Genomic DNA, 25,680 nt, shown 5'->3' with positions numbered 1-25,680 from the left:
GACTTAGTGACTCAGGGCTAACAACAGTATGAAAAGAGAGTAATTTTATATTGCGGAAACCTGGCAGACATCTCCTGAACCAAGTGATCAAGAATAACATTGCCCTAGCTGGTTTGGCTCAGTGGATAGAGCCTCGGCCTATGGACTGAAGGGTTCCAGGTTCAATTCCAATCGAGAGCACATGCCCGGGTTGTGGGCTTGACCCCCAGTAGGGGATGTGCAGAAGGCAGCCAATCAATGATTCTCTCTCATCATTGATGCTTCTCTCTCTCTCTCCATCTCCCTTCTTCTCTGAAATCAATAAAAAGATATAAAGGTAGAAAAAAAAAGAACATTACTACCCAGCCAGTGTGGCTCAGTGATTAAGCATTGATCTATGAACCAGGAGGTCATAGTTCCATTCCCAGTCAGGGCACATGCCCGGGTTTCAGGCCCAATCCCCAGTATGGTGCATGCAGGAAGCAGCTGATCAATGATTCTCTCTTATTGATGTTTCTGTCTCTCTTTCCCTCTTCCTTCCTCTCTGAAATCAATAAAAATATATTTAAAAAGAAAGTGTAACGTTACCAGTAATAAGATGTGATATCATGTAACTCTGATATTAAAAGAAGACTAAAGTATTCTTCCCCCAAATCCATAACTCTAGTTCAATCATGAGAAAACATCAGGCATACCCAAATTGAGGGACATTCTATCAAGTACATAAATAGCTCTTCTAATGTGTCAAGGTCATGAAAAACAAGAAAAGACAGAAACTGTCATAGACTAAAGGAGATTAAGGAGACATGACAACTAAATGCAATATGATATCCTGGAATAGAAAAGGGATATTATGGGAATATTGGTGAATTCCAAATTAAGTCTGTGGTTTAGTCAGTAGTGTTGTTCCAATATTAATTTTTTAGTTCTGATAAATATACCATAGTAATGTAAGATGTTAACATTAGGGGAAGATGTGCAAGAACTCTATCTTTAAAACTCTTCTGTAAATGTAAAATTATTTTAAAAAAAAAAAGAGGAGGGTTAGGCTGATTGACTACAGTGATAGGTAGTGAGCCACAGAGAAACCTTTCAGAAATACTTCTCACTTATATGTGGGATGTAAAACTGAAATCAACAAATGGACAAGCAAGAAAAACAAATAGACAAACAAACAGATAAAAACTCATAGACACAACAGTATGGGAAGGGGGAAAGGGTAGTAAAGGATAACGGGTCAAATATTTGGTGATGGAAAAGATCTGACTTTAGGTGGTGGATACACAATGCAATATACTGATATGTGTCATAGAAATGTACACTTGAAAACTATATAATCTTATTAACCAGTGTCACCCCACTAAGTTTAATTATAAAAAAGAAATATTTCTAATTCTTGAGCTAGAGTATTATAAATAAAGTTTAAATATAGCAATAACTATACTACCTTATAGTTTTGAAACCTTCACATATATCTCATGAGCATCACAGTAGCTTTGTGAGTAGGTTACAGTAGTACTATTAGCCTCATTTTACATCTGAAGAAAGTGAGACTCAAGAAGTTAAGTGAGTTTCCTAAGGCCACACAGTAGGTGGCAGGGTCCAGCCTTGAAACCAGGTCTTCTACATCCAAATCTATTACTTTTCTCATTGTACTGTGTAGCTTCTTTTGTACTATAGTATGCTTATAGAGTTTCTAGAGATATTTTGATTTTAAAAACTTATAAATTTTCACCTTAATAAAATAAATTCCTAAGAAATGTCAGAATTTTCTGTGATATATAATATATTGTTTGTGACATGCAGAATTCCTTTGTGTCTCAGGTCAGTGAAGAACTCTAACCTATGTTTATTTTACTTTTCTCAAGCTTCGCTTAGAGGCACTTCATCAGATCCTCATTCTGTTGTCTGGAATGGAGGAAAAAGGTAGCATCTCTCTGGCAGGAAGCAGGTTGAGCTCAGGCTTCCAGTCATCCACACTGCTCACATCTGTGAGGCTGCAGTTTCTAGCAGGGTGTTTTGGTTTAGGCACTGTTGGACACGCAGGAGCCAAAGGAGAGAGTGGCCGATTGCATCACTATCAGGTAGGTGATGATGACACCTTGCAGTATATTCAGATTTTAACTGTCTTTTTACAAAACCAGTTTTATAATTTTGGGTTTAAGATTGAAGTCTTAAAATATAGACTTTTAGCCCAGCCGGTGTGGCTCCGTGGTTGAGCATTGACGTATGAGCCAGGAGGTCACGGTTTGGATTCCCAGTCAGGGCATGCAGGAGTCAGCCAATCAATGTTTCTCTTTCATTGATGTTTCTCTCTCTCCCTCTCTAAAATCAATATAATTATATTTTTTTAAAAAACTTTTAGGTGACTCTTAAAGATATCGCATTGGTTTCGTTTCCTGAATAATAGTATTATAGTTGGGGTTAGGTGAGCCATAGCACTGTTGTACTTTCAGATTCTCTGCTGGCTTAGTTTTATTAACCCTTAGCCGAATTGGTAGAAAGAGATCTAAGTTGGGATAGGGTGTTTGGGAGGATGGGTTTTAAGAATTGACATTTTAGACTTAATCATTCTGTCTAAATTCTCAGGTTGTTTGAAAAAAATTTAAGTGTTATCTTTATAACTTTCATATTTATAGAGGAATACATGCTTTGTGGGAAAGGAGAAAGATTGTATAGAATTAGGAATTATCAATTTAAAAATAAATTTATTTTAAAACTTTTATGTACTGAAATATACTAAATAATTAAAAACCACCATAGGGCTCTACTAGATAGCTAGACTAAGGGTAAAATGACTATTACATTTATTTTGGTAAGAGGCGTTATGTTTGCTAATAGAAAAAGTAAATCTTTATTTATAATTCAGGATGGGATTAGAGCAGCTAAGAGAAACATACAGATTGAAATCCAGGTGGCTGTGCATAAGATTTATCAACAATTGTCTGCTACCCTGGAGAGAGCCCTGCAAGCAAACAAGCATCACATTGGTGAGTAACTGCCCCTGGAAATACAGGATGCAAATTATTTTTGCCTAAGGTTATGCTAGATAGTTATGCTGGACTAGAGGACTGATGCATGAAAATCGTGCAAGGCTCTTGGCCCCCCGCAGCAGGGCTACCTCTGCCTTGGCCCCCGCCTACCGCAGCTTTGTCTGGAAGGAAGGACGTCAGGAAAGACATCTGGTCTAATTAGCATATTATGCTTTTATTATTATAGATACCTTGTGTTTGACATTAGTAGATTAACTTACATGTAAAGAATAAATATTTGAAAATGTAATAGTAGTCCATATTAGTATTTATATTTTAGAATATAGTCCATTTTAGTAAATGCTTCATTTACTTAAAAGGAGATTCTAATTGTCTTTCTTTCTTTCTTTTTTTTTTTAGAGGCCCAGCAGCGTCTCCTTTTGGTTACAGTGTTCGCTTTGAGTGTTCACTATCAACCAGTGGATGTTTCTTTGGCAATTTCCACTGGTCTGCTAAACGTATTATCGCAGTTATGTGGCACAGACACTATGCTAGGACAGCCTCTGCAGTTATTGCCAAAGACGGGTGTTTCTCAACTTAGCACAGCTTTAAAAGTGGCTAGTACAAGATTGCTCCAGATTCTAGCCATCACTACAGGGTGAGCATTATAGATGTCTTGATAGAACTGTATTGGGTCTGATATTTTCACATTTTAGTAATTTCACTTTTCTCCTAATCTCCTTTATGTGTTTAAGTATAACATTTGCCCTTCTGTGTTATTACCATTTATTTTTTTCCTGTTATTTCATGTAGGACCTATGCCGATAAACTGAGCCCCAAGGTAGTTCAATCCTTGTTAGATCTACTCTGTAGTCAGTTGAAGAATTTGTTATCCCAAACTGGTGTACTACTTATGGCCTCTTTTGGAGAAGGGGAAGGAGAAGATGGTGAAGAAGAAGAAAAAAAAGTTGACTCCAGTGGAGAAACTGAGAAGAGAGATTTCAGAGGTATCTATCACAAACCCTTTTTTCTGTCATTATTTACAAGCATTTATTGAGTCCCCATTTTGTGCATATCATTAGAATGTATACTTTTTTCTGTTGTGGGCTTGAAAGGATTTTTATTTGTTCATTTAGAAACCCCTTTTCTATACCAATGTGTATGACATAGGTGGGTTTCTGACTAAACCTTCTTTCCTTAGAGTCCATTAAATCTGATGTGGTGACCATATTGCTTACTCTCTAGATTCAGTGTCTCCTTGGCTGTCCTGGTTCAAGAACCTAGAGGTTCTAGGTGACTGATTTCCCCAGGATATGTTTTCTTAGCATCTGATCCTGACAACCCATCTCTAATCATACTTTTGACTTAAGTGTTTCCCCAGGACCAAGGGTTTTATTATTTGGGAACTAGGTTACAATTAGAGGAGTTGAATTTCTAGCTAGGTTAGCTGCTCTGTACCCTAGTCACTAAAAAGATTCTTGTTATCCTTAGCCATTGTAATTTTTTATTGCTGTAATATGATCATCTGCTCATAGCTTTAAAAAACTATATTGAACATTGTATTTCAGTAAATTAAATTAAACCCCGAACAGAACCACCACAATGTATGTTACATAATTAAGGAAATAAAGGTCTAAAATTGGTCATTTATTTAAAAATGTGTGTGAAACTACCATACCTTATTACCATAATAAACTCCAGGGGGTAGATAGATAGATACATAGATAACACAGACAAAATGAAGCATGGATGGATGGATGAATGGATGGATGCATAGAGAGCAAGTTACTTAACCATTCTGTGCTCCAATTCCCTCATCTTTAAAGTAAGAATAATAGAACCAATCACCTAAGCTTGTTATGAGGATTAAATAATGTAATACATGTAAAACAGAGCAGTGTCTGTCACATAGTGAGAGCTCAATAGATATTAATATTGTAATATGATATTCTAATATCTGTAAATTGTATAGATAGGTGGGTAGATAGAGAGAATTACTTGGGGTTACAAAAATGATGAACAATTATGGTTCTGAAGGAGCTTTTAGGGTAATAAGGGAGGCAGATATGTAAACAAATAATTATAGTGCAATACAGGAACTCATAAGAAATAGCTAAATCTCTTAAGTCAGACTCTAGGAGGATGTATGAGTCTGATTAAGGACTAGCTTTTAGTTTCGGAGACTGAACCTATGGCAAATTTTTTCTCCCGATTTATATAAAGAGTGTGGTGCTTATAGAAAGAGCATATACAGACTCACAAGGTCTGATAAAATAAAAACAAGCATTTAATTCCACCTCCTGCTTTCCTGTGACCTAGTGGTAGATACAGGGTTGTTAAGGTGATAGCTTCTCGCTATTCTGTGCTGAGTATTGCACATATGGACAGCAGGGAATACATCGTAGAGTTACTTCTCAGCCTATTGGTTCTCAAGAAAACTGGATCCTCCCATATCCAGGAAAGAATGAAACAGTTCTGTGAGTCAATCTCAGCAGGTGGAATACACATCTACTCCCCTTATGTTGTCCTGGAGAGAAGGCCATTGCACCTCTTGATTTATGGGAATGTCTGGGAGTGAGTCTTATTCTAGTCAGCGCTGGCCAGGTATTCAGAAGCAGACTGCCCTCTAAAATTCTTAATTGAAAGGTGTACCCTTCATTTCAAGTGTACTATTGATAATGAAACACAAATTATATCAAGTTCTATCAACCAGCTTTATATATAACTGGAGGCCTGGTGCACGAAATTTGTGCACAGGGGGAGGGCGTCCCCTCAGCTCAGCTTGCACCCTCTCCAATCAGGGACATCCCTCTCGCAATCCAGGACCGCTGGCTCCTAACTGCTCGCCTGCCTGCCTGATCGCCCCCTAACTGCCCCCCTGCCGGTCTGGTCACCCCCTGCTGCCCCCCCTGCCAGCCTGATTGCTCTCCAGCTGCCCCCCTGCCGGCCTGGTCACCCCCTAACTGTCCAGAAGGAAGTCGGATGTCCAGAAGATGTCCGGTCACCTGGTCTAATTAGCATATTACTCTTTTATTAGTATAGATGTCTCCAGGCATTAATTAATTTAATTAATTTAGTGTCTTATAGAAATACTTGTTGGGAGTATGGGGTTGGGTAGGATGGATGCCTCATAAAAGAGATACTCCCAGGCATCTCTACCAAAAGAGAAAGGTTCATTGAACTTGACTTTGAAGGAATATGTTGGAGTGAGATATGTGGGTACTCAGGGCAGGCTAATAATTTTATATTCTTCAAACTAATATTGTAAAAAATATTTGCTTTTTAACACTTAAGTAAAGAGGAGGTAGATACTGTGTAGAAGAAATGTGGAGGAGTTACTAGCTTTTTCCCTCATATTGTCCCTAGCAGGACTTGCACACCCATCTCAGTAAAAAAAACATAAGTCCTCTAGTTAATTAGACATCTGTGAAGATAGATTTCTGGCCATCTAAGCATGCCCCTTAGTGGCGGGGGTTGGGGGGGTGAAGGGGCATGCTTAGATGGCCAGTAATCAATCTATCTATCGCTATCTATCTATCTATTTATCTATCTAATTATCTATCACAAGTGACTTGTCTGTGTTTTCCTTAATTGAATATGCCAGATTCTTCCTGAAAGAAGTGCTATATACACTTGTCTTCAAATTATTAAGATTTTCCATGTTTTAGTGCCCCTTGGGGATTGACATTCTGGCCAGCTGCCCTACTGGCACACTTTCCCTTGGTTCTGAGTGGGACTTTGCCAGGATAAGGAGGTATTAAAGGTTGGTGTATTACAGGAAGAACAGATGGTTCAATGACTCCAAAAATGAGACAAGAGAAAGGCTGGTGCTGATGCTGGTGGGAAAACTAGGAAGTTTGGTTAGGGCAAGTTTGTGTGAAAAATCTTACAGATTTTGAGCTCAGGCAAACCAGAATCAGGCCTAGAAATTTGCTTCTTTGTAGAATCTGAAAATACAATCTTTTTTAAAGATATGATTCTTAATTTGACTGATGGGGAGGAATCGTGAACTTTTTGAAAATGGGATTAAATTTATGAACTCTTTTATTAGTCATATACACATGCATACATAATTTTTCATACATCTTCCACTAATTCTGTCCAGTAGAACTCTAGACTTGGGTAGAGAACTATTGTTTTATAGAATAACATTAAAAATATATACAAAACCAAGTATACATATTTTATTCTAGCAATACACTTGTACACAGCGATAAAAGATGTTTTAAATTTGGCTTTATTTTCTGTCTTTTCCCCATTCTGTTCTTTAAATTGTAAAAATTCAGACAATCTAGATGTTAAATTTAGGTTTCTACTTGCTGCAATCTAAATGTAACTTACTTGATATAAGGCTATTTCCTGTTTGTTGGCTTTTGACTGTAATGTAAACTTATCTCTTTATTCTTCAGCTGCTCTTAGGAAGCAACACGCAGCCGAACTGCATCTGGGGGATTTTTTAGTTTTTCTACGCAGAGTTGTGTCTTCAAAAGCAATTCAGTCGAAAATGGCTTCCCCAAAGTGGACAGAAGTGCTTCTGAATATAGCATCTCAGAAGTGTTCTGCAGGTATATTACTTTTGTCTTGTTTTAGAGTATTTTTATACATCACATGTATTTTATTCAGATAATGCCAGACTTTAACAACATGGGATACTTGACCTTGATTTCAAGACTTTTTTTTCTTGTTTTCTAAGTACTTATTTGTTGAAAAGAAAACTCTAATTTTAGAAGTAAAATTGATAGGAATTAATAATATAAAATAGCCCTGGACAAGATCATGGATTTAATTGAGAACTTGTTCTTGTTTGTTCAGATTACAGTAATAAAAATAATCAGAAAATATTTCTATTTAATATGATAATTTGGCACAGATTTTGATTATCAGAATACAAATCTGAATCTGTTCATTCTCTCTTATCATGACATGATTACTGTGTTTTGCTTATAACTTCTTATTTTGCTTACTTTAGGAAAGTACAAATTGCTTACTCCCATTAATCCTAACAATCTCTCTGAGGTAGTCAGGGCAGTCAAGAGAAGAAGCACTGAAAGGGTATGATAAATCTTAGCTTTAAAGATTAACATACCTGTTTAAAACTCTACCTTTGCCTCGACTGAGCTGTGTGGCTTCATCAAGTTACTTAATGTTTCTGAGCTTCAATTTCCTCATCAGTAAAATCAGGATATAATACTGTAGGGTTTGTGAGGATCAACAAAATTAATGTGTATGAAATCCATAGCACAGTAACCTGGCACATGGGTATGGGTATGGGAAGAGTCCAGAATTATTGTGATAATAAGTTGAAGTGAAGTCCATTTCACCCATAAATGCTTAGCAGCCTTGAATATTTTTTCAAGAAGCTCATTTAAACTTTGAATTTCTGTTACATTAGTAATAAGAAAATGTCTTTCCTCCCTCAGGTATTCCTCTAGTTGGTAACTTAAGAACAAGGCTCCTTGCCCTTCACGTCCTTGAGGCTGTGCTACCAGCTTGTGAGTCTGGTGTAGAAGATGATCAAATGGCCCAGGTTTCTATTTTTAAAGTTGTTATAAAATGTTTTTGACATCTACAACATGATTCAACCAAAATCTAAACTTAGAGTTTCTTCAGTTGTAAATGTGTCATCTTCTCAGTAGCAAAACTTCTACTTCTGAGATTCCTTTCTTATAATTTCATCTCTAAGCAAGGAGAAAGAAATTAAATAATGGGGTGTAAGAAGGAGGGGATAGTGAATGCTTACAAGGTCAGAAGGAAAGGAAACTCTGTGAAATTTCTTACTAGGTTTGGGCATCTACAGAGAAATGATGCGGTTGTGTGGCCTATTCAAAAGTCTATATAGTGAGGCAACATGAGGGCAATGTAGATATTTAACTTACAACCACCCAAAGTAGCTATAGGACATTGATATAATAAAATGTTACATATGACTTAGTATTATAGTTGAATGATTTTATTTTTCCTAAACTTAAAATTACCTTTACAAATTTTATTCTTTTTCCTTCAATAAATAGGTTGTTGAACGCCTATTTTCCCTTCTGTCGGATTGTATGTGGGAGACACCAATCGCTCAGGCCAAACATGCTATTCAGATAAAGGAAAAAGAACAAGAAATAAAACTACAGGTAATCGATTTTTCCCAAAAGGTATTTTTAGACAGCACAAGTGAATATCCTGTCTCTGGATTCCTTTTCCTCTGAGGGACCTTGTTCCATCCCGTTATTCTGTTTCCTCTCCACATCTTCTCTATTGTCCTACATTGCTAAGCTTCTCAGAAGAGTACTCTTATACATGTTTCAATCACTTCCTTACTTCTCATTATCTCTTCAACTCAATTGTTTATCCTCCATCAAAGTATGGAAATTAAATGACAAAGCTAAGTGTTAAGTGCTAAATACAGTACATTTTTTTGTCCCTGTCTTACTTGACCTTTTGAAACTCTAACCCAGGCGTCCTCAAACTACGGCCCGCGGGCCACATGCGGGTGTTTTTGCCGTTTTGTTTTTTTACTTCAAAATAAGATATGTGCAGTGTGCATAGAGGAATTTGTTCATAGTTTTTTTTTAAACTATAGTCCGGCCCTCCAACAGTCTGAGGGACAGTGAACTGGCCCCCTGTTTTAAAAGTTTGAGGACCCCTGCACCTTCTGTTGTTTTCAGAACACTACCTTCTCCCAGATCTTCATCTATTCTCTGCCAATTCTTGATTCCTTTTGGAGGCATCTTTCCTTTGCTGACACTTTCTCTTTGTCTTCATCCCAGACTTTGGTGTTCCTCAGGGTTCTATCCTTAGCTTTTCCAGCAGTGTCAGTCACATCTGCCTATATGCATTACCTTACAAATTTAAATGCTAGCCCAGGTATCTCCCCCTCAAACCTTTACCCCTGAATTCATGGGAACTCTAGGCATCTCCTAACGTCTCTATCCATGTAGTCAGTAGGCCTTATTGATTTTACCTCCTAAATAGCTTGAATCCTTCCATCTAAAACTACCTTAATTCTTCTTTTGGTTTTCATGATTTCACACTTTTTCTGGCTTTCCCTCTGTCTCAGTAAAATGGCCTTTTCTTACCATTCTCTTTTATTGGTTCTTCCTCTTCTGTTTAATCTAAGTGTTGGAGTATCTCTTGGGAGTAAAATTTAATATTAAAATAGCATTCAAGGCCTTTTATGCTTTTGTTTCATTTTCTCTTTGTAGTCTCCTTTTCTGCTAATCTCATCCTCCAGAACTTCCACATTGCTTGCAATTACTTTAAATTGATGAATTCTGTTGCACTTTCATACTTTGACACATGCTATACATACTGCCCTAAATGCCTTTCTCTCCTTTGACCAGCTGCTAAATGCCTTATCATTCAGGACTCAGCTTGGAAGTTATTCTCTTTTGAATGCTTACTTATCCTTTCCAACCATAGTTAGATACTTAAACTTTTATGTTGCTTCTATATACCTGTTATGTAACTTCTGTTATTCTCTTGGCTACAATATCGGTCATATTTATTTCTCTGTCCCCTAATTGGGCTGTAAGCTCTTTATGGGCAGGGACCATGCTATATTTATCATTGTGTTTTTATTGCCTACACAGTAACTGGTATGCAGTAGATACTTAAATATTTGTAGGCTCAAACCAAGCAATTTTAGAATATATATTAACTGAGATCTAGATTACTGCATAATACTGACCCAGCTTCCTTTCTGGTAGAAGCAGGGAGAGTTGGAGGAAGAAGATGAGAATCTCCCTATACAAGAAGTATCCTTTGACCCAGAGAAAGCTCAATGCTGCCTAGTGGAGAATGGACAGATATTAACTCATGGCAGTGGAGGAAAAGGATATGGATTGGCATCAACTGGAGTAACTTCTGGTTGCTACCAGTGGAAGGTGTGTAGAATCGCAAGTAGTTTTTAGCATTTTGTATTTTAGTCCTTTTTCCAGGTTCTTTTGAAAAAAATGTATGAAATTACTTTTTAAAAAACCATTATACATAAATATTCTATCATTGTGTAATATGTTAACATAATGGAAAGTGAGTGAAGGATATACATAGCGTGTATAGGAGGCAACCAATTCATGTTTCTCTCACTCTTTCTCTCTTCCCCTCTCTACTTCTTCCTTCCTCTCTAAAACTAAAAAAAAATTCTTATTATTATAAAAAAATAAAAAATGTTTCAAAATAGATTTACCAAATTTTCTACCTCCTTTTATCATAATCATTTATCCAGTGAGCAGCCTAAGAAAAGATCAATCTCTTTCCGGGAAGAGCTTCACCTACTAAGGCATGTATATCAGAAGAAAGATGAGACATGTAGATATAAGCAAATAAACCAAAAAGCTGGACATAATAAGTCAATTGCAGTGGGAAATTCCCAAGAAGAGGTGAAGAGTCTAATTTAAGAGTGATCAGAGCTGTCATATACCCTGTGGTGGTATACCCTCTTTCAACTTTCAGCTTTCAGTAAGAATCACAAGTTAGGAAGGTAATCAGTTTCTATATCAGAAATCTAAGAATAAGCCCTTTCCCAGGGGCATTTGCAAGAGACCCAGACAGTCCAGCCAGAATCCATGATGTTTTCATAGTTTATGACACCAGAGAGAAGCCCTAAATCTGCAATAGTCCCAGAGTTTGAGTTTTGTCCATTGGGCCTTTAGTTGAGCACAGTTTATGTTGGGTTGAAACAGCCCATAGAAGACAGTAACAGGTTTTAACTTAGAGTGAGGTCCAGGCAATTAGAATCTGTGAATTCAGGATTCTAAAAAGCTAGCAACTTTTTTGGCAGCAAGAAATCCTAGATGTAGTGCCATACAGCTGTTTTTTTTAAGTCCAAGTGATAAGGCTTTCCTAAGCCCCTTTTAAGCATTGTTAGTCTGAGTCCAAATTTACCCACTCAAAAAATAGGCACTTCAAGCTGAAAAATCATCAGCCTCCAAGGGTCAGACATCTGATTTTACAAGAAGTCATTGGCAACTAAAAACTTCTTTTTATAACTCTAAAAATATATCTGAATGTCTTCATCTGGAGATTGCTATTCTTGTTACTTCGTCTCCCTTTTTCCAGAGGCTCCGATAGACAAAAACCATAGCAAAAAATCATCAGTTGTGGATACCTGTTTTATTTCTAATACTTAAACAGTTTAAATTCCAGTATACCCACAAGTGGCAAAAAAACAAGGAGATTGTGTCCCATGAGCTTGTTTTTTCTTTGCAGTTTTAACTGATCAGGATGATCTCTTAGCATTTATGAAGTTACAACCCTATAACATTTTACATCCATTTTTATCATACGTCCAGATATAGTAGCCATAAAACACAGCTGTTTTAAATTTTACTTCCCCTGCTCAGATCCCAAGTTTACTCAAACTCTTACCAGTAAATTTACCTTTTATAGGGTTAATTGATTGGACAAGAGGCACTGCTGTAGCAGTGATTGTATCTAAACTAAAAAAAAATAGTTGGCATGGCTCTTTTCCTTTTCTTTTTCTTTCTGTAATCTTTTTAAAGCTTTGCTCTAGCCCTAGAAACTGATTTAATACCCTTTCCCTCTCTTTCGGAGAAAAAAAGCAGCACACAGTTCTCATATTTTTGGTCTACCCAAAACTCATCTTCAGGGATTTTATTGTTGTTAACCCTCACCCAAGGATATTCTTTATTTTATTTATTTATTTATTTTTTTAAGAGAGAATGGAAGGGAGGGGGAGAAACAGAAAGAGAGAAACATTGATGTGAGAGAGACACATCGATTGATTGACTCCTGCACGTGCCCCGACCAGGGTGGGGATTAGCCTGCAACCGAGGTACTTGCCCTTGATCAGAATTAAAGCCATGATCCTTCAGTCCAAGAGCCAGTGCTCTCACTATTGAGAAAAACCGGCCAGGGCACTTTCAGGGATTTTATAACTCTTCCCCAGCCACCTGGAGGAAAGAGCAACTGCAAGCTAATGTTTATTCTTTGGCCCATCTAAAGTCTATTTGTTGGAATATTTGGGTCCTTTCTTTTCCTGCTTAGAGTCAAGAACAACAAATTTTCCCTTGGCTTCTCTTTTTTTTCTCACTCTAGCTAGAAGGCCAAAAGTAACTAGGGGATCCAACAAGCCAGCCCTTCGAGGCTGATGATTTTCCAGCCTGAAGTGCATATTTTTGAGATGGATCTGTTATTTTTTAATCTATAGGTAACTTTTACCTCTCACAACAGATAGCAACTCACCTGCTGTTTCATAACAGGTGTAACTCAGAGCCATCAGGCACCAGAGATTTTTCTTTCCCTACTTCTCTTTTTTCCCCAAGTCAGACTGTAACTATATTTTAATGAGTTGGAATTGAGTGAATCTCATGGTTGCCATCACTGTGTTGGAGGCCCCCAAGATTATCCCTATATTCAAAGATTTGTTAGAAAGACTTATGGAACTCAACATGTAGTTGTACTTATGACTAAGATTTCTTATAACTTTGCTAATTAAGGACACATAGCTGGATCATAAGGGAAAAAGAGGCAGGTGGAATCTGGACGAATCCATGTGCAAGCTTTCTTATGTTCTCTCCCTCCTATGAGAGGTCACATGGAACACACTCTTTACCCAGCAACAAAATGCAGCAACATGTGTGTGATGTTTTAGGAAAGGCCGTTAGAGACTTAACACCCAAGATTTCTACTGGGGGCTGGTCATGAAGGTATGCTCTGCCTGTCATGTACCAAAATTTCAGACTTCCAGAAAGAAAACAGGTTTCAACATAAACCACATTACCTGTTCAAACATTCTAGGCCACCCTTACCACTTTTGGACAGTTTTGTGTTAATGTAGGACATTTTACCAGTTGAATTCCCAGATACTTGCCAAGGGCCTGTGTTATAAGCATGCCTTTTTAAAGATAGCTGTCTCAGGCCTGCTATATTTACTCTCTTATGCACAGAAGTGTACACAGGAGTTGTTAGAAAATTAGTATGTAAAGAATTGAAGCTTCCCATTAATAATTTTCTGGATTAGATATACTTCCTCAACTTCATAATTAAGATATAAGCTAAAATTGCTTATTTAAAATAAGTACTCAAGCTAGGAAATATTATAATAACTATGTATGGTATTAGCTGGGTATTAGACATATAGGGGGGATCATCTTGTAAGTTATAGGAATATCTAACCATTATGCTGTATACCTGAAACTAATATAATAAGGACTAAATGTTCTACAAGGTAAAAATTAATTTTTTGAAAAATCTTTACAAAATTATGGAATTAATTTTATTCATATATTAGTTTCATTTGGTCTAAAAATAAACTTAGGTTTCCATAAATGGATAAATATTATTTATAAATATATTAACCTCAGTATTGATTTATACAGTTAATAGTATATGAACAGCTTTTTTAATATTAGTGAACATTATCATTTTCATTTTAGTTTTACATTGTGAAGGAAAACAGAGGTAATGAAGGCACGTGTGTTGGAGTTTCTCGTTGGCCAGTACATGACTTTAACCACCGTACTACCTCGGATATGTGGCTCTATCGGGCCTATAGTGGTAACCTCTATCACAATGGAGAACAGACTCTGACATTGTCCAGCTTTACTCAAGGAGATTTCATTACCTGTGTGTTAGATATGGAAGCCAGAACCATTTCCTTTGGGAAAAATGGAGAGGTACTAAAACTCATTCACAAGCATTGTATGTTTTCTTGTTTTTATTTACACTCAAATCAGTTTTTCAGATGCTTGTTATTCAGTTTATAGATTATCCATTCTTCTTTGCCTTTTCTCTGATACTTTTTGGTTCTTATATATTTACTAGAGGCTCGGTGCACGGATTTGTGCACTGGAGGGTCCCTTTGGCCTGGCCTACGGGGATTGGGCCAAAACCGGCTCTCTGACATCCCCTGATGGGTCCCAGATTGTGAGAGGGCGGTTCTTGGGTGATGCACCCTGGAATTGGGCTCCCTCCTCTCTGGTTCTGGGTGTGTCACCCGAGAATTGCCACTGCCAAGTGACCACAACTTGGCAGCTCCTGTGTTGAGCATCTGCCCCCTGATAGTCGGTGTGCATCATAGCTACTGGCTGGTTGGCTGCTTAGATGTGTGTGTGTATATATATATATATATATATATATATATATATATATCACCAAATCAACAACAGAAAGATAGTAAAATTTCAGTAACATTGTTGAAACAGATGAACAAATTAGGATTATTTATTATATGTAGAATTTCCTTGGTTAGTAAGGTTAATTGAGATTTGGCTGTAGTAACTTTGTTCTGTTTCCTAAGAGCTTTGAATCTTAATGTGATTGGATATTATCAATTTTTAAAAATATTTTGTTTCTTTTTCTTTTCATCATCTGTGCCACACTATAGGAACCAAAATTAGCTTTTGAAGATGTTGATGCAGCAGAGTTGTACCCATGCGTGATGTTCTATAGTAGCAACCCAGGGGAAAAGGTAATGAAACCTCAAGTCTAAAACGTAAAGAATATTTGTTAATACTTGTTAACATCAAATAGAGCTTATAATTATAAGTTATTTCTACCAGTAAAAGTTCCTGCTCAAGTAATTTACTATTCTAGAAGAAGGTTAGATTTCTTTTAGAGATTGCCTTCGCTTTTTATTAAGGCATTATTTGATATTCTGACAATGTGAATAGAGTGAGTCAACTTTCAAGTATATGTGCAATTATAACAATTATAGAAAACTAGAGGCCCGGTGCATGAAAATTCATGCACTGGAGCGGCGGGGGGGGGTGTCCCTCGGCCCGGCCTGCCCCCTCTCACAGTCCAGGAGCCCTCAGGGGCAGGAGGTGACCTGGCGATCAGGGGAAGGCGACACCCCCATCACACCTCTGCTGCTGCCACTGCCAGCAGCTCAAGCCTCAGCCAGCCCTGGTTACCTGAGCCTCGGGCGACCTTGGGCAGCTGGGCAGCCACCATCCAAGGCTTGCCTGTGCCTCGGGCCGGCCCTGGGCGGCTGGGGGGCTAAAGGGACTGGGAGACTTCGGAGGCAGGCGCCCCGGTGGGGCTGAGGACTGGGTGCTGCCATCTTGTGGCTGAGGGTGTTGCCATCTTTGAGGGTGTGGCAGTCAATTAGCATACTTCCTCCTTATTGGCTGTGGGTGCCACCATCTTTGTGAGGGTGTGACAGTCAATTAGCATATTCCCTCTTTATTAGATAGGATAGTTTAGGAGATTAAAAATGGTGGCAGAACAGGAGGATGCTACACGGACATGCTCCCAGGAACAAGCAGGAATTACAACTAAAATACAAAAAAACTTCCTGAATAATCAACGGAAAACTTGCAGGAGAGAACCCTGATACCCAAGGATCGAAGGTGGAGACCACATAGAGACTGGTAGGAGGGGCGGAGGCGCAAAAGGGCTAGCCAGGCTCCCATAGATGGCAACTGAAGTAAGTCCCAGAGAGATAGCTCAGCTGTGGGGGGTGCCACTGAGAACTCTGGGATCTAATCCTGAAGCTGGGCTCCCCAGCAGAGAGCACCAAATCTGAGGAGGGTACCCACACAACACCTACCTGTGAAAAGCAGTGGGGGTGCTGTCTGCCAGGGAATGGCAGCTGAAAGTTTGGGCACCCTCTTGAAGGGCCAATGCACAAAAATTCCCTGTGGATCCACCCACCCTGTACTCTGGCAGAAGGAGGGTGAAGTGGACTGGAGCTGTGAGAGCAGAAGCCAGGACTGGGGACTAGGGGAATAGAGCTCAAAAGCAGACATTCCAAGTTTCCTGGGCTGAGCCATTCCCTCACACAGCAGAGGACATCTTTCCCACATAGACATCTGCCTTGCCTTGGGGGAAGACAGTCAACACACCCTATTGGAAAACACCTTGCCCTGAGGCCACTTAATAGATTAAAAGTAACAATTAGCCTCCAGGCAGAAGCAACTGCCCCAGCCTGTTGATAAAACTCTCACCATACCTGAGGACGATTGCCTGGGGGCAATTCAAGTCAGAATCCTATTAGTCTGTAGGAGGTGGTCTCTGAAGGCTTTGAGTCTTTGCCTGATCCAATTAGTCAGAAACAGCCTTTAACACTGTCCTGCACTAGAGATTGAGAGGTGTAGAGGATCTACCTAATACATAGTCACAAACCCAAACAGACAACCAAAATGAGGCAACAAACAACCCCCAAATGAAAGAAATAGAGAATTCTCCAGAAGAAGAAATAAATGAAGCAGAAACAAGAAGTTTATCTGAAACAGAGTTCAGAGTAATGATGTTAAAGATGCTCAACAGCATGAAAAAAGATATAGTAACTGAAAAAACAGTCTGATATAAAGAATGACATAACACAAATAAAGAACATATTGGAAGGGAATACACAGCAGATTAGGGGAAGCTGAGGTTCGAATCAGTGAATTAGAGGACAGAGTTGAAAATATCACTCAATTAGAGAACCAAAAAGAAAAAACAATTTAAAAAAGGAGGACAGACAGCTTAAGGGAGCTGTGGGACAAAGTGAAACGTAACAATATTAGAATAGTAGGTGTGTCAGAATAGGCAGAAAAGGAGAAAGGAATAGAGAAGGTGTTTGAAGAAATAATGGTAGAAAACTTCCCTAACCTGGTAAAGGAAGAAGTCACACAAGTTCAGGAGGCACAGAGAACCCTAAAGAAGAAAAACCCAAACAGACCCATGCCCAAGCACTTCATAATTAAAATGCCAAAAATTAAAGACAAAGAATCTTAAAGGCAGCAAGAGAAAAGGAGTTCCCATAAGGCTGACCCTGATTTCTCATCAGAAACTCTACAAGCCAGAAGGGAATGGCATGAAGTAATCTCGGTAATGGAAAGCAAGGATCTGAGACCAAGATTACTATATCCAACAAAGCTATCATTCAAAATAGATGATCAAATAAAGAGCTTTCCAGACAAAAAAAGGCTAAAGGAGTTCATCACCACCAAGCCAGCATTACAAGAAATACTAAAGGGATTGCTGTAAGAGATTGCTGAGAAGAAGAAACAGAGAGAGAAACCTAGCCATAAGTACCTCTCAATAATAACTCTAAATGTAAATGGATTAAATGCTCCAATCAAAAGGTATAGGGTAGCTGAATGGATAAAAAAATATGGCCCAACTTTATGATGTCTACAAGAGACCCACCTCAAAACAAAAGACACACACAGGATGAAAGTTAAGGGATTGAAAAAAATTTTCCATGCAAATGGAAAAGAAAAAAAAAGCTGGAGTAGCAATACTCATATCTGACAAAATAGACTTTAAAATGAAGGCCATCACCAGAGATGACAAAAGTCACTATATGATCCTAAAGGGATCAATCCAACAAGAGGATAGAGGATCCTATGGTAAATATTTATGCACCCAATATAGGTGCACCTAAATATATAAAAAAACTTCTAGAGGACTTTAACGGAGAGATTAACCACAATACAGTCATAGTAGGGGACTTTAACACCCCTCTGACTTCCCTGGACAGATCTTCCAAAAACTTAACAAAGAAACAGAGACTCTAAAGGACACACTGGATCAGATGGATTTATTAGACATTTATAGAACATTTCATCCCAAATGAAGCAGAATATACATTCTTCCCAAGTGCACATGGATCATTCACAAAAGTATGGCGTTTCCTCAGAATATTAAAAATGAAACTTACATTTCACCCAATAATCCCACTTCTAGGAATATATCCCAAGAAATCAGAAACATCAGTCAGAAAGGATATATGCATCCCTATGTTCCTAGCACAATTTACAATAGCTAAGATTCAGAAACAGCCTAAGTGCCCATCAGCAGATGAGTGGATTAGAAAACTGTGGTACATCTACACAATGGAATACTAACTATGCTGCAGTAAAAAAGAAGGAACTCTTACCATTTGCAACAGCATGGATGGACCTGGAGAGCATCATGCTAAGCAAAATAAGCCAGTTGGAGAAAGATAAATATCATATGATCTAACTTATTTGTGAGTGAACAACATATATATAATGAACAACATAAACTGATAAACAAAAATAGAGCCAAAGGGGAAAAAATATACTAGAATATAATAGAAGTAATCCTGTTATTTGCAGATTTTTAATATTTCCTGCAACTTTTATGATATCATACTATGTTAGTACAGTTTTGATAATATTATACTTAAAATCCTTTTATTTGTGAAATATTAATGTTTATTGCATGTAATATTATTATATGTAAGATCATTTTTCTTGAATAATTGGTGTTTATTGCATGTAACATCATATTTGAGATCATTTTTCTTGAAATATTAAGGTTTATTTCATGTAACATTATTACATTTAAAATAGTTTTTTCTTGAAATAAAAAACACACCTGAAAAATAAAATAAAATGTACCGTAAAGAATTTAAAAAGAAGAAGAAGAAAATAGTTTAGGGATAATCTGGTTCATTGGCAATTATGAATATGAGAGAGAAATATAGAAATAATCTTATGTAATCCAGTATTATTAGCAGAATAATGGACGTTCCAACTGTGGTGGGGAAGCTGCCTTTCATTTATTTAGTTGAGGGGGGTCTCAGATCTTGTAGTTGGTATAAATTCAGTCCCTAAACCTTTGGGAGGACTGTATTAAAAAGATACCCTCTCATTATAAACGATTTTTCTCCTCATCTAAAACCTAGGCCAGAGAGACTTCTCTGTGGTCTCCTATACTGGTGGGTGCATTTGTTTTCCACCACATCCTTTCACTTGAGGATGTTGTGCAGTGTAGATCTGATATTCAGAATTTCTAGTTATTCTTTAGTAGAAAGTTCTCATGCTGTCTCATATATAATATTTCTATAATGGAAGTCCTAGACTTGGTGATTTATCATGAAAGTTACATTTTAGTCCGTGCTTTTAAATGTATTTTTTAAATTTTCAAAAGTTATAATTTCAGGCTAACCATTGACATTTTTGAATGTTTACTGTGTGTCTGGCACTGTAGCAATAAGCATTTATGTACATAGTCTCATTTAATCTTTAAAATAATCTACTATTACTATTAAAGTAACCTACTAGATGAAATAGCTGAGGTTTAGTGAGATTAAATTTTCTAAGACTGTGCAGAATTATGGTTTGAACTAAGTCTTGCTCTTCTTTTAACCTCTGTATGTCTTACTTGAAATGAGTGTTCAGATTGGGACTATCCCAATTATCTAGATTTATTATTTTCTTTCTGCCCCTTGAACAATATAAGATGGTCCCAAGACTCAGTATTATTGTGGAGTCTTGAGGATGAAAGAAAATAGATCCTCAAGGCTTTTTTTTTTTTTTTACTAAATTGCATAGTCATATATACCTTAGTCTATATCCATCTTTAGTGTGGCCACAACAGCTCTGATACTCACAGGCTTCAGGAATTTTAAATGACTAGGCAGCTTATTTCAGAGAATCATAGTGCTACTAATTTAAGTAGATCTGTAATATTTGCTCACTCCTTACTGGGGCCAGTGATATAATACCAGGTATTAGGAGGCCAAACACTAGTTTCACATGGGATTGCACATGTCAGAATTTATAGTGACTAATAATTTGGGAGAACTATTAATGTTATGCATTTTCCATTTCCTTTTCTTTTACAGGTAAAAATTTGTGATATGCAGATGCGTGGCACACCACGAGACTTACTTCCAGGAGACCCCATTTGTAGTCCAGTAGCAGCGGTGTTGGCAGAGGCCACTATTCAGCTTATCCGAATTCTTCACCGAACAGACCGCTGGACTTACTGCATTAACAAAAAAATGATGGAAAGGCTGCACAAAATTAAGATATGTATTAAAGAGTCAGGTCAGAAGCTAAAGAAAAGCCGCTCAGTTCAAAGTCGAGAGGAAAATGAAATGAGAGAGGAAAAGGAGAGCAAAGAGGAAGAGAAAAGTAAACATAATAGACATGGCCTTGCTGACCTCTCAGAGCTTCAGCTGAGGACCCTTTGCATAGAGGTGTGGCCTGTGCTGGCAGTGATAGGAGGAGTTGATGCTGGTCTTAGAGTTGGAGGTCGGTGTGTTCACAGGCAAACTGGGCGCCATGCCACGCTGCTGGGAGTGGTCAAAGAGGGCAGCACGTCTGCCAAGGTCCAATGGGATGAAGCAGAAATTACTATCAGGTATGATCTGTTGAGTTACACTTGTTACAGATGAGTAAGTAATGGTGACATGGGCCATGGCCTATGGGCAGGGAGTAATTATGTGTGTTAGTTGAGCTGTCAGTTAACTTTTTAAAATACTTTTGTTCATATAGTTGCGTATGAGTACTGTGATTTCTAAAGGAATATTTCCCAAATTTGTGTTCCTTGGAATACTAGTGGTTTATAAAGTTTATAGTTTTTGTTTTGTTTTTTTGAAGAGATGGTAAGCTCACTAGTTTATGTTTAACTGGGATATTTTCTTCTATTTTTCATTTAGTTTCTTGCTTTTTGAACACTTCCATTACTCACTGGGATTGAAAAAAAGCCAGCCAGCAGATCCATCAGTTACATTTTTTGTAGGAGGTCTTTGAATGTATGACAGAACATATTTGTGACTAAAATTAATTTGGTTTTGGATTATCTGTGATCTTAAGTATTTTTTAAAAAGAGATCTTTTTGTTGATTTTTAGAGACAGAGGAAGGGAGAGGGATAGAGAGATAGAAACATTGATGAGAGAGAAATTTCATCAATCAGCTGCCTCCTGCATACCCCCTACTGGGGATCAAGCCCACAGCCTGGGCACATGCCATGACTGGCAATCAGGATATCAGTGACCTCTTGGTTCCTTGGTTAAGTTGAAACCAAGACTTAGGTTAATAAAACAAATGTTTACCTCCAAACTTTTTATCCAAAGCTTTCTATTACATTTTGTATACTTATAACATTTTTAAACTTCCGGAAATTCTTGCCAAATATCAGGAAATATGTGATTATATTTTTGCTTAAACTATAAATTAGAAGCATTAATTGAAGATTACAAAACAATTTTTTTAATGAAACAATGCCTTCTCTGGAATAGTTTATAAATGGCCATTGCCCACATATTAAGTTATATTTATTATACAGACTTTCCAAATAGCTTACATCAGGAATTGTTAGAAAACATCTAGCCTACCTCCTGTTTTTATAAATAACATTACATAGCCACACCCTTTCGTTTAGGTGTATCATTGGCCACTTTCACACTATTGTGGTGGGGTTGAAAGATTGCAACAGAGATTGGCCTACAAGGTCTAAAATATGGGGTGGGCAAAAGTAGGTTTACAATGATTTCTATGGAAAAATTATAATACAAGAATAAATACTAATGCAAGAATAAACTGTATTTCATGTACCCACATTGTAAACCTCCTTTTGCTCACCCCATACTTGTTTTTGGCTCACAGAAATTTTGCTAATTTCTGGCTTACATTATATTATAGTAAATATTCTTTGAAAGCACATGCACATCTCATTGCTTTTGCATTTAACATCACGTCTCCCCATTTTCTCATAATAGACTAATTTTTCTCTGTAATGTCTTCTCTAGCTTGTGTAGATTATTCTCTGTAGTGTGTACATGATGCATCTTATTTTGTCTACATTATATTCTGTACCTTCCTCCTGTCTATCCCTCACTTGCTTCTTCCTGTGTCATTCTGATCTTTATTAAAGCTTCCCAACTTTTTGGTCGCCTAGTGATACTCCATTGTATAATCTGGAACCCTGTGAACCACTGCCTTTTGACGTGGCGCGATTCCGAGGCCTGACGGCTTCTGTGCTGCTGGACCTCACGTATCTGACTGGCATTCATGAAGACATGGGCAAACAGAGCACCAAGCGACATGAAAAAAAACACCGGCATGAGTCTGAAGAGAAAGGGGACATTGAGCAGAAAACTGAGAGTGAATCTGCTTTAGATATGCGAACAGGCCTAACATCTGACGATGTCAAAAGTCAGGGTACCACAAGCTCCAAATCAGAAGGTGAAATAGCTTCATTTTCTTTAGATCCAACCCTGCCAGGTGTGGAATATCAACACCAAATAACAGAAGGAAAGAGAAAAAATCATGAACACATGTCCAAAAACCATGACATACCCCAGACAGAAATCAGAGCAGTCCAGTTGTCTTATCTCTACCTCGGTGCTATGAAATCACTTAGTGCTCTTCTTGGCTGTAGTAAATATGCTGAGCTGTTGCTGATACCAAAAGTTCTGGCTGAAAATGGCCACAACTCAGACTGTGCGAGCTCTCCAGTTGTTCACGAAGACGTGGAGATGCGTGCAGCCCTGCAGTTCTTGATGCGACACATGGTGAAGCGAGCAGTCATGCGGTCCCCCATAAAGAGAGCATTGGGATTAGCTGATCTGGAACGAGCTCAAGCCATGATCTATAAATTAGTGGTCAGTGGGCTTTTGGAAGACCAGTTTGGGGGCAAAATTAAGCAAGGTATGTTATCTGATTTTTTAAAATGCTTTTGTGCTGTTGAAATTATAATTGTCAGAACTGATGTACTCTGTAAGTGATGTAAAAAAAATTTTTTTTGGCAAAAGCAATTTTCATGTCATTTTTCCTTTGCAAGGTGAGCAGTTCTTTTTTGTTTCTTTTATATTAGTAATCTACCTATAATTTTCTGTTTTAGATCTATAAAGCATTCAAATTTAATAATTATTACTACCTTTTGTAAAACTGAAATTTAATTCATGCCACAAAATGTACTCAAGTATTTATTGATATGATTCAAAATATATATTATTCTGATGACTTCTCAGAGGCATTTTAAAGGATTATTTTTATAGATTCTGTACTATATGCAAAAAAATCTTGTTTTATCTTTTATCCTCACCTTTGGAGATAACTTGAATTCTAAGATTAAAATGAGATTCATTCAATAAATATTTACTGAATGCCTACTATGTGCCAGGTATTCTTCTAGGTTCTGAGGAGTCAGCAATGAACAAAACAAAGTCCCTTGTTGTAATGAAACTTCAATTGCTTTTATTCTTTCTTCCCTTCCTCTCTCTCTTCCTCCTTTCTTTCCTTTTTCTTTATTCCCCTCCTTCCTGTCTTAGCTTAGACAGTGACTAGGCAGAGAGAGGTGCATGGTGCATATAATAGGAGTGTTAAGATCATGATGTTTATGAAAGTATGTGGCCATTTAGCAAACCTTAATAGAATTAGCTATCTTTGTAGCAACTAATTTTCCCCCCCCAACTTTTATGAGTAGTTTGTTTTGTGAGCCATTGTCCTTTTCAGAGCATGGAGTTTCTGTCTAGGTTTTCATATTCTTGTATTTACATGTCTTCATCTTTGCTTGCTTAAAGACTGAAAATAGGCATCAAAATAAAAGTGCTAAGGAAATACAGTTTAAATGATAAAATATCTTTAGAGAATCTCAGGTCACATCTCACATACACAAGTGAGACTATTTTTTGTGTGTTTTGTTTTAAGAGAACCTTTCCTAACAAAAAGAAATGAATAATTACAAGGGCTTGTTCCTTTTTTTTTTTTGTCTGTAGAGTCTATAGTTATGAGGACAATAGTGAATTCAGTGTAGATGTAAAAACATTTTTTCTGTAAATCTTTTATAGAATTGATATTTATGAAATATGTTTAGAAACTTTCCAAGTTAAAGGTTAAAAGCTTTCCATTCCCATGTCACATTTGAAAAAAAAAAAATCCTTACCACTTTCTTAACCTTGGTTTATAGAGATTGATCAACAAGCTGAAGAAAGTGACCCAGCCCAGCAGGCACAGACTCCAGTTACCACTAGCCCATCAGCCTCGAGCACGACTTCCTTTATGAGCAGCTCGCTGGAGGACACCACAACTGCCACCACTCCAGTCACTGACACAGAAACAGTGCCTGCATCTGAGTCCCCAGGAGTGATGCCACTAAGTCTCCTCAGGTAGGTAATTTAACCTTTAAATTGTGCCATATTTGATGCCTCTGGTTATGAACACACAGTTCCTAATATTCTCTTATGAAGAATGTGCCCAACTAAATCAAGGCATTCTAGAGTTAAAAGAAATCTAAGAGATCATATGGTCAAACCCAATTTACTGACGTTGGAAATGTCCTTCAGAAGAAGTTTAACAACTTGCCCAAGTCTCATAGCTAGTTGTGGTCCCAGATCTAATCAATGGTGCCACTGCCAATCAGGTACTCCAGCACTATTCTATCTCCTTATAATGGTTCTTTTTTTTTGGCTAGGTGTTTGAATATGTTTTTCCTCAAAAAGTAAATACTTGTATTTTGATTGTTACAGCTTTAAGAAAGAGCTTGCCTCTATGAAATAATTTTCTTTTCTCAGGTTATTTTCCCTTTAGAATAATTTCTTTATTCTTTATTTATTCCTTATTATATGACTAGTGGCCCAGTGCATGAAATTTGTGCACGAGGGGGGAAGGCGGGGGTGGGGGGGTGTCCCTCAGCCCGGTCTGCACCCTCTCCAATCTGGGACCCCTCAGTGGATGTCCGACTGCCGGTTTAGGCCCCATCCCTGTGGACATCCCTCTCCCAATCCGGGACCACTGGCTCCTAACTGCTCACATGCCTGCCTGCCTGCCTGATTGCCCCTAACCACTTCTGCCTGCCAGCCTGATTGCCCCCTAACTGCTCCCCTGCCAGCCTGATTGATGGCTAACTGCTCCCTTGCCAGCTTGATCGCCCCCAACTGCCCTCCCCTGCTGGCCTGATTGCCCCCAAGGCTTTTATTAGTATAGATCAAGCAAGCCTACTTTTCAAGTGAAAGAGTGTGTCTTATGATGCTTCTTCAACCAACCCTATTTTAATAGATTTGTAAATTTCAAATAATGTTCAAGT

At 37.8% G+C, this 25,680-nt stretch overlaps 1 protein-coding gene across 1 annotated transcript in view; it reads left to right on the top strand.

Annotated features, from left to right (window-relative positions):
- Window positions 1-25,680, top strand: part of HERC1 (HECT and RLD domain containing E3 ubiquitin protein ligase family member 1) — a 174,190-nt gene that overhangs the window by 94,347 nt on the left and 54,163 nt on the right. Inside the window, exons 27-39 of the mRNA XM_079769878.1 lie at window positions 1,848-2,063; window positions 2,849-2,969; window positions 3,372-3,609; window positions 3,765-3,958; window positions 7,361-7,516; window positions 8,372-8,478; window positions 8,963-9,073; window positions 10,649-10,825; window positions 14,339-14,578; window positions 15,289-15,372; window positions 20,491-21,011; window positions 22,528-23,303; window positions 24,565-24,763. Coding sequence (XP_079626004.1) covers window positions 1,848-2,063; window positions 2,849-2,969; window positions 3,372-3,609; window positions 3,765-3,958; window positions 7,361-7,516; window positions 8,372-8,478; window positions 8,963-9,073; window positions 10,649-10,825; window positions 14,339-14,578; window positions 15,289-15,372; window positions 20,491-21,011; window positions 22,528-23,303; window positions 24,565-24,763 — 3,140 coding nt within the window. The remainder of the gene's footprint in view (window positions 1-1,847; window positions 2,064-2,848; window positions 2,970-3,371; window positions 3,610-3,764; window positions 3,959-7,360; window positions 7,517-8,371; window positions 8,479-8,962; window positions 9,074-10,648; window positions 10,826-14,338; window positions 14,579-15,288; window positions 15,373-20,490; window positions 21,012-22,527; window positions 23,304-24,564; window positions 24,764-25,680) is intronic.

Source organism: Cnephaeus nilssonii, assembly GCF_951640355.1.
Source record: "Cnephaeus nilssonii genome assembly, chromosome: 4".
Lineage (NCBI taxonomy): Eukaryota > Metazoa > Chordata > Mammalia > Chiroptera > Vespertilionidae > Cnephaeus > Cnephaeus nilssonii.
Note: the sequence above shows the minus strand (reverse complement) of the source record. Positions and strands in the feature narration are given on the sequence as shown.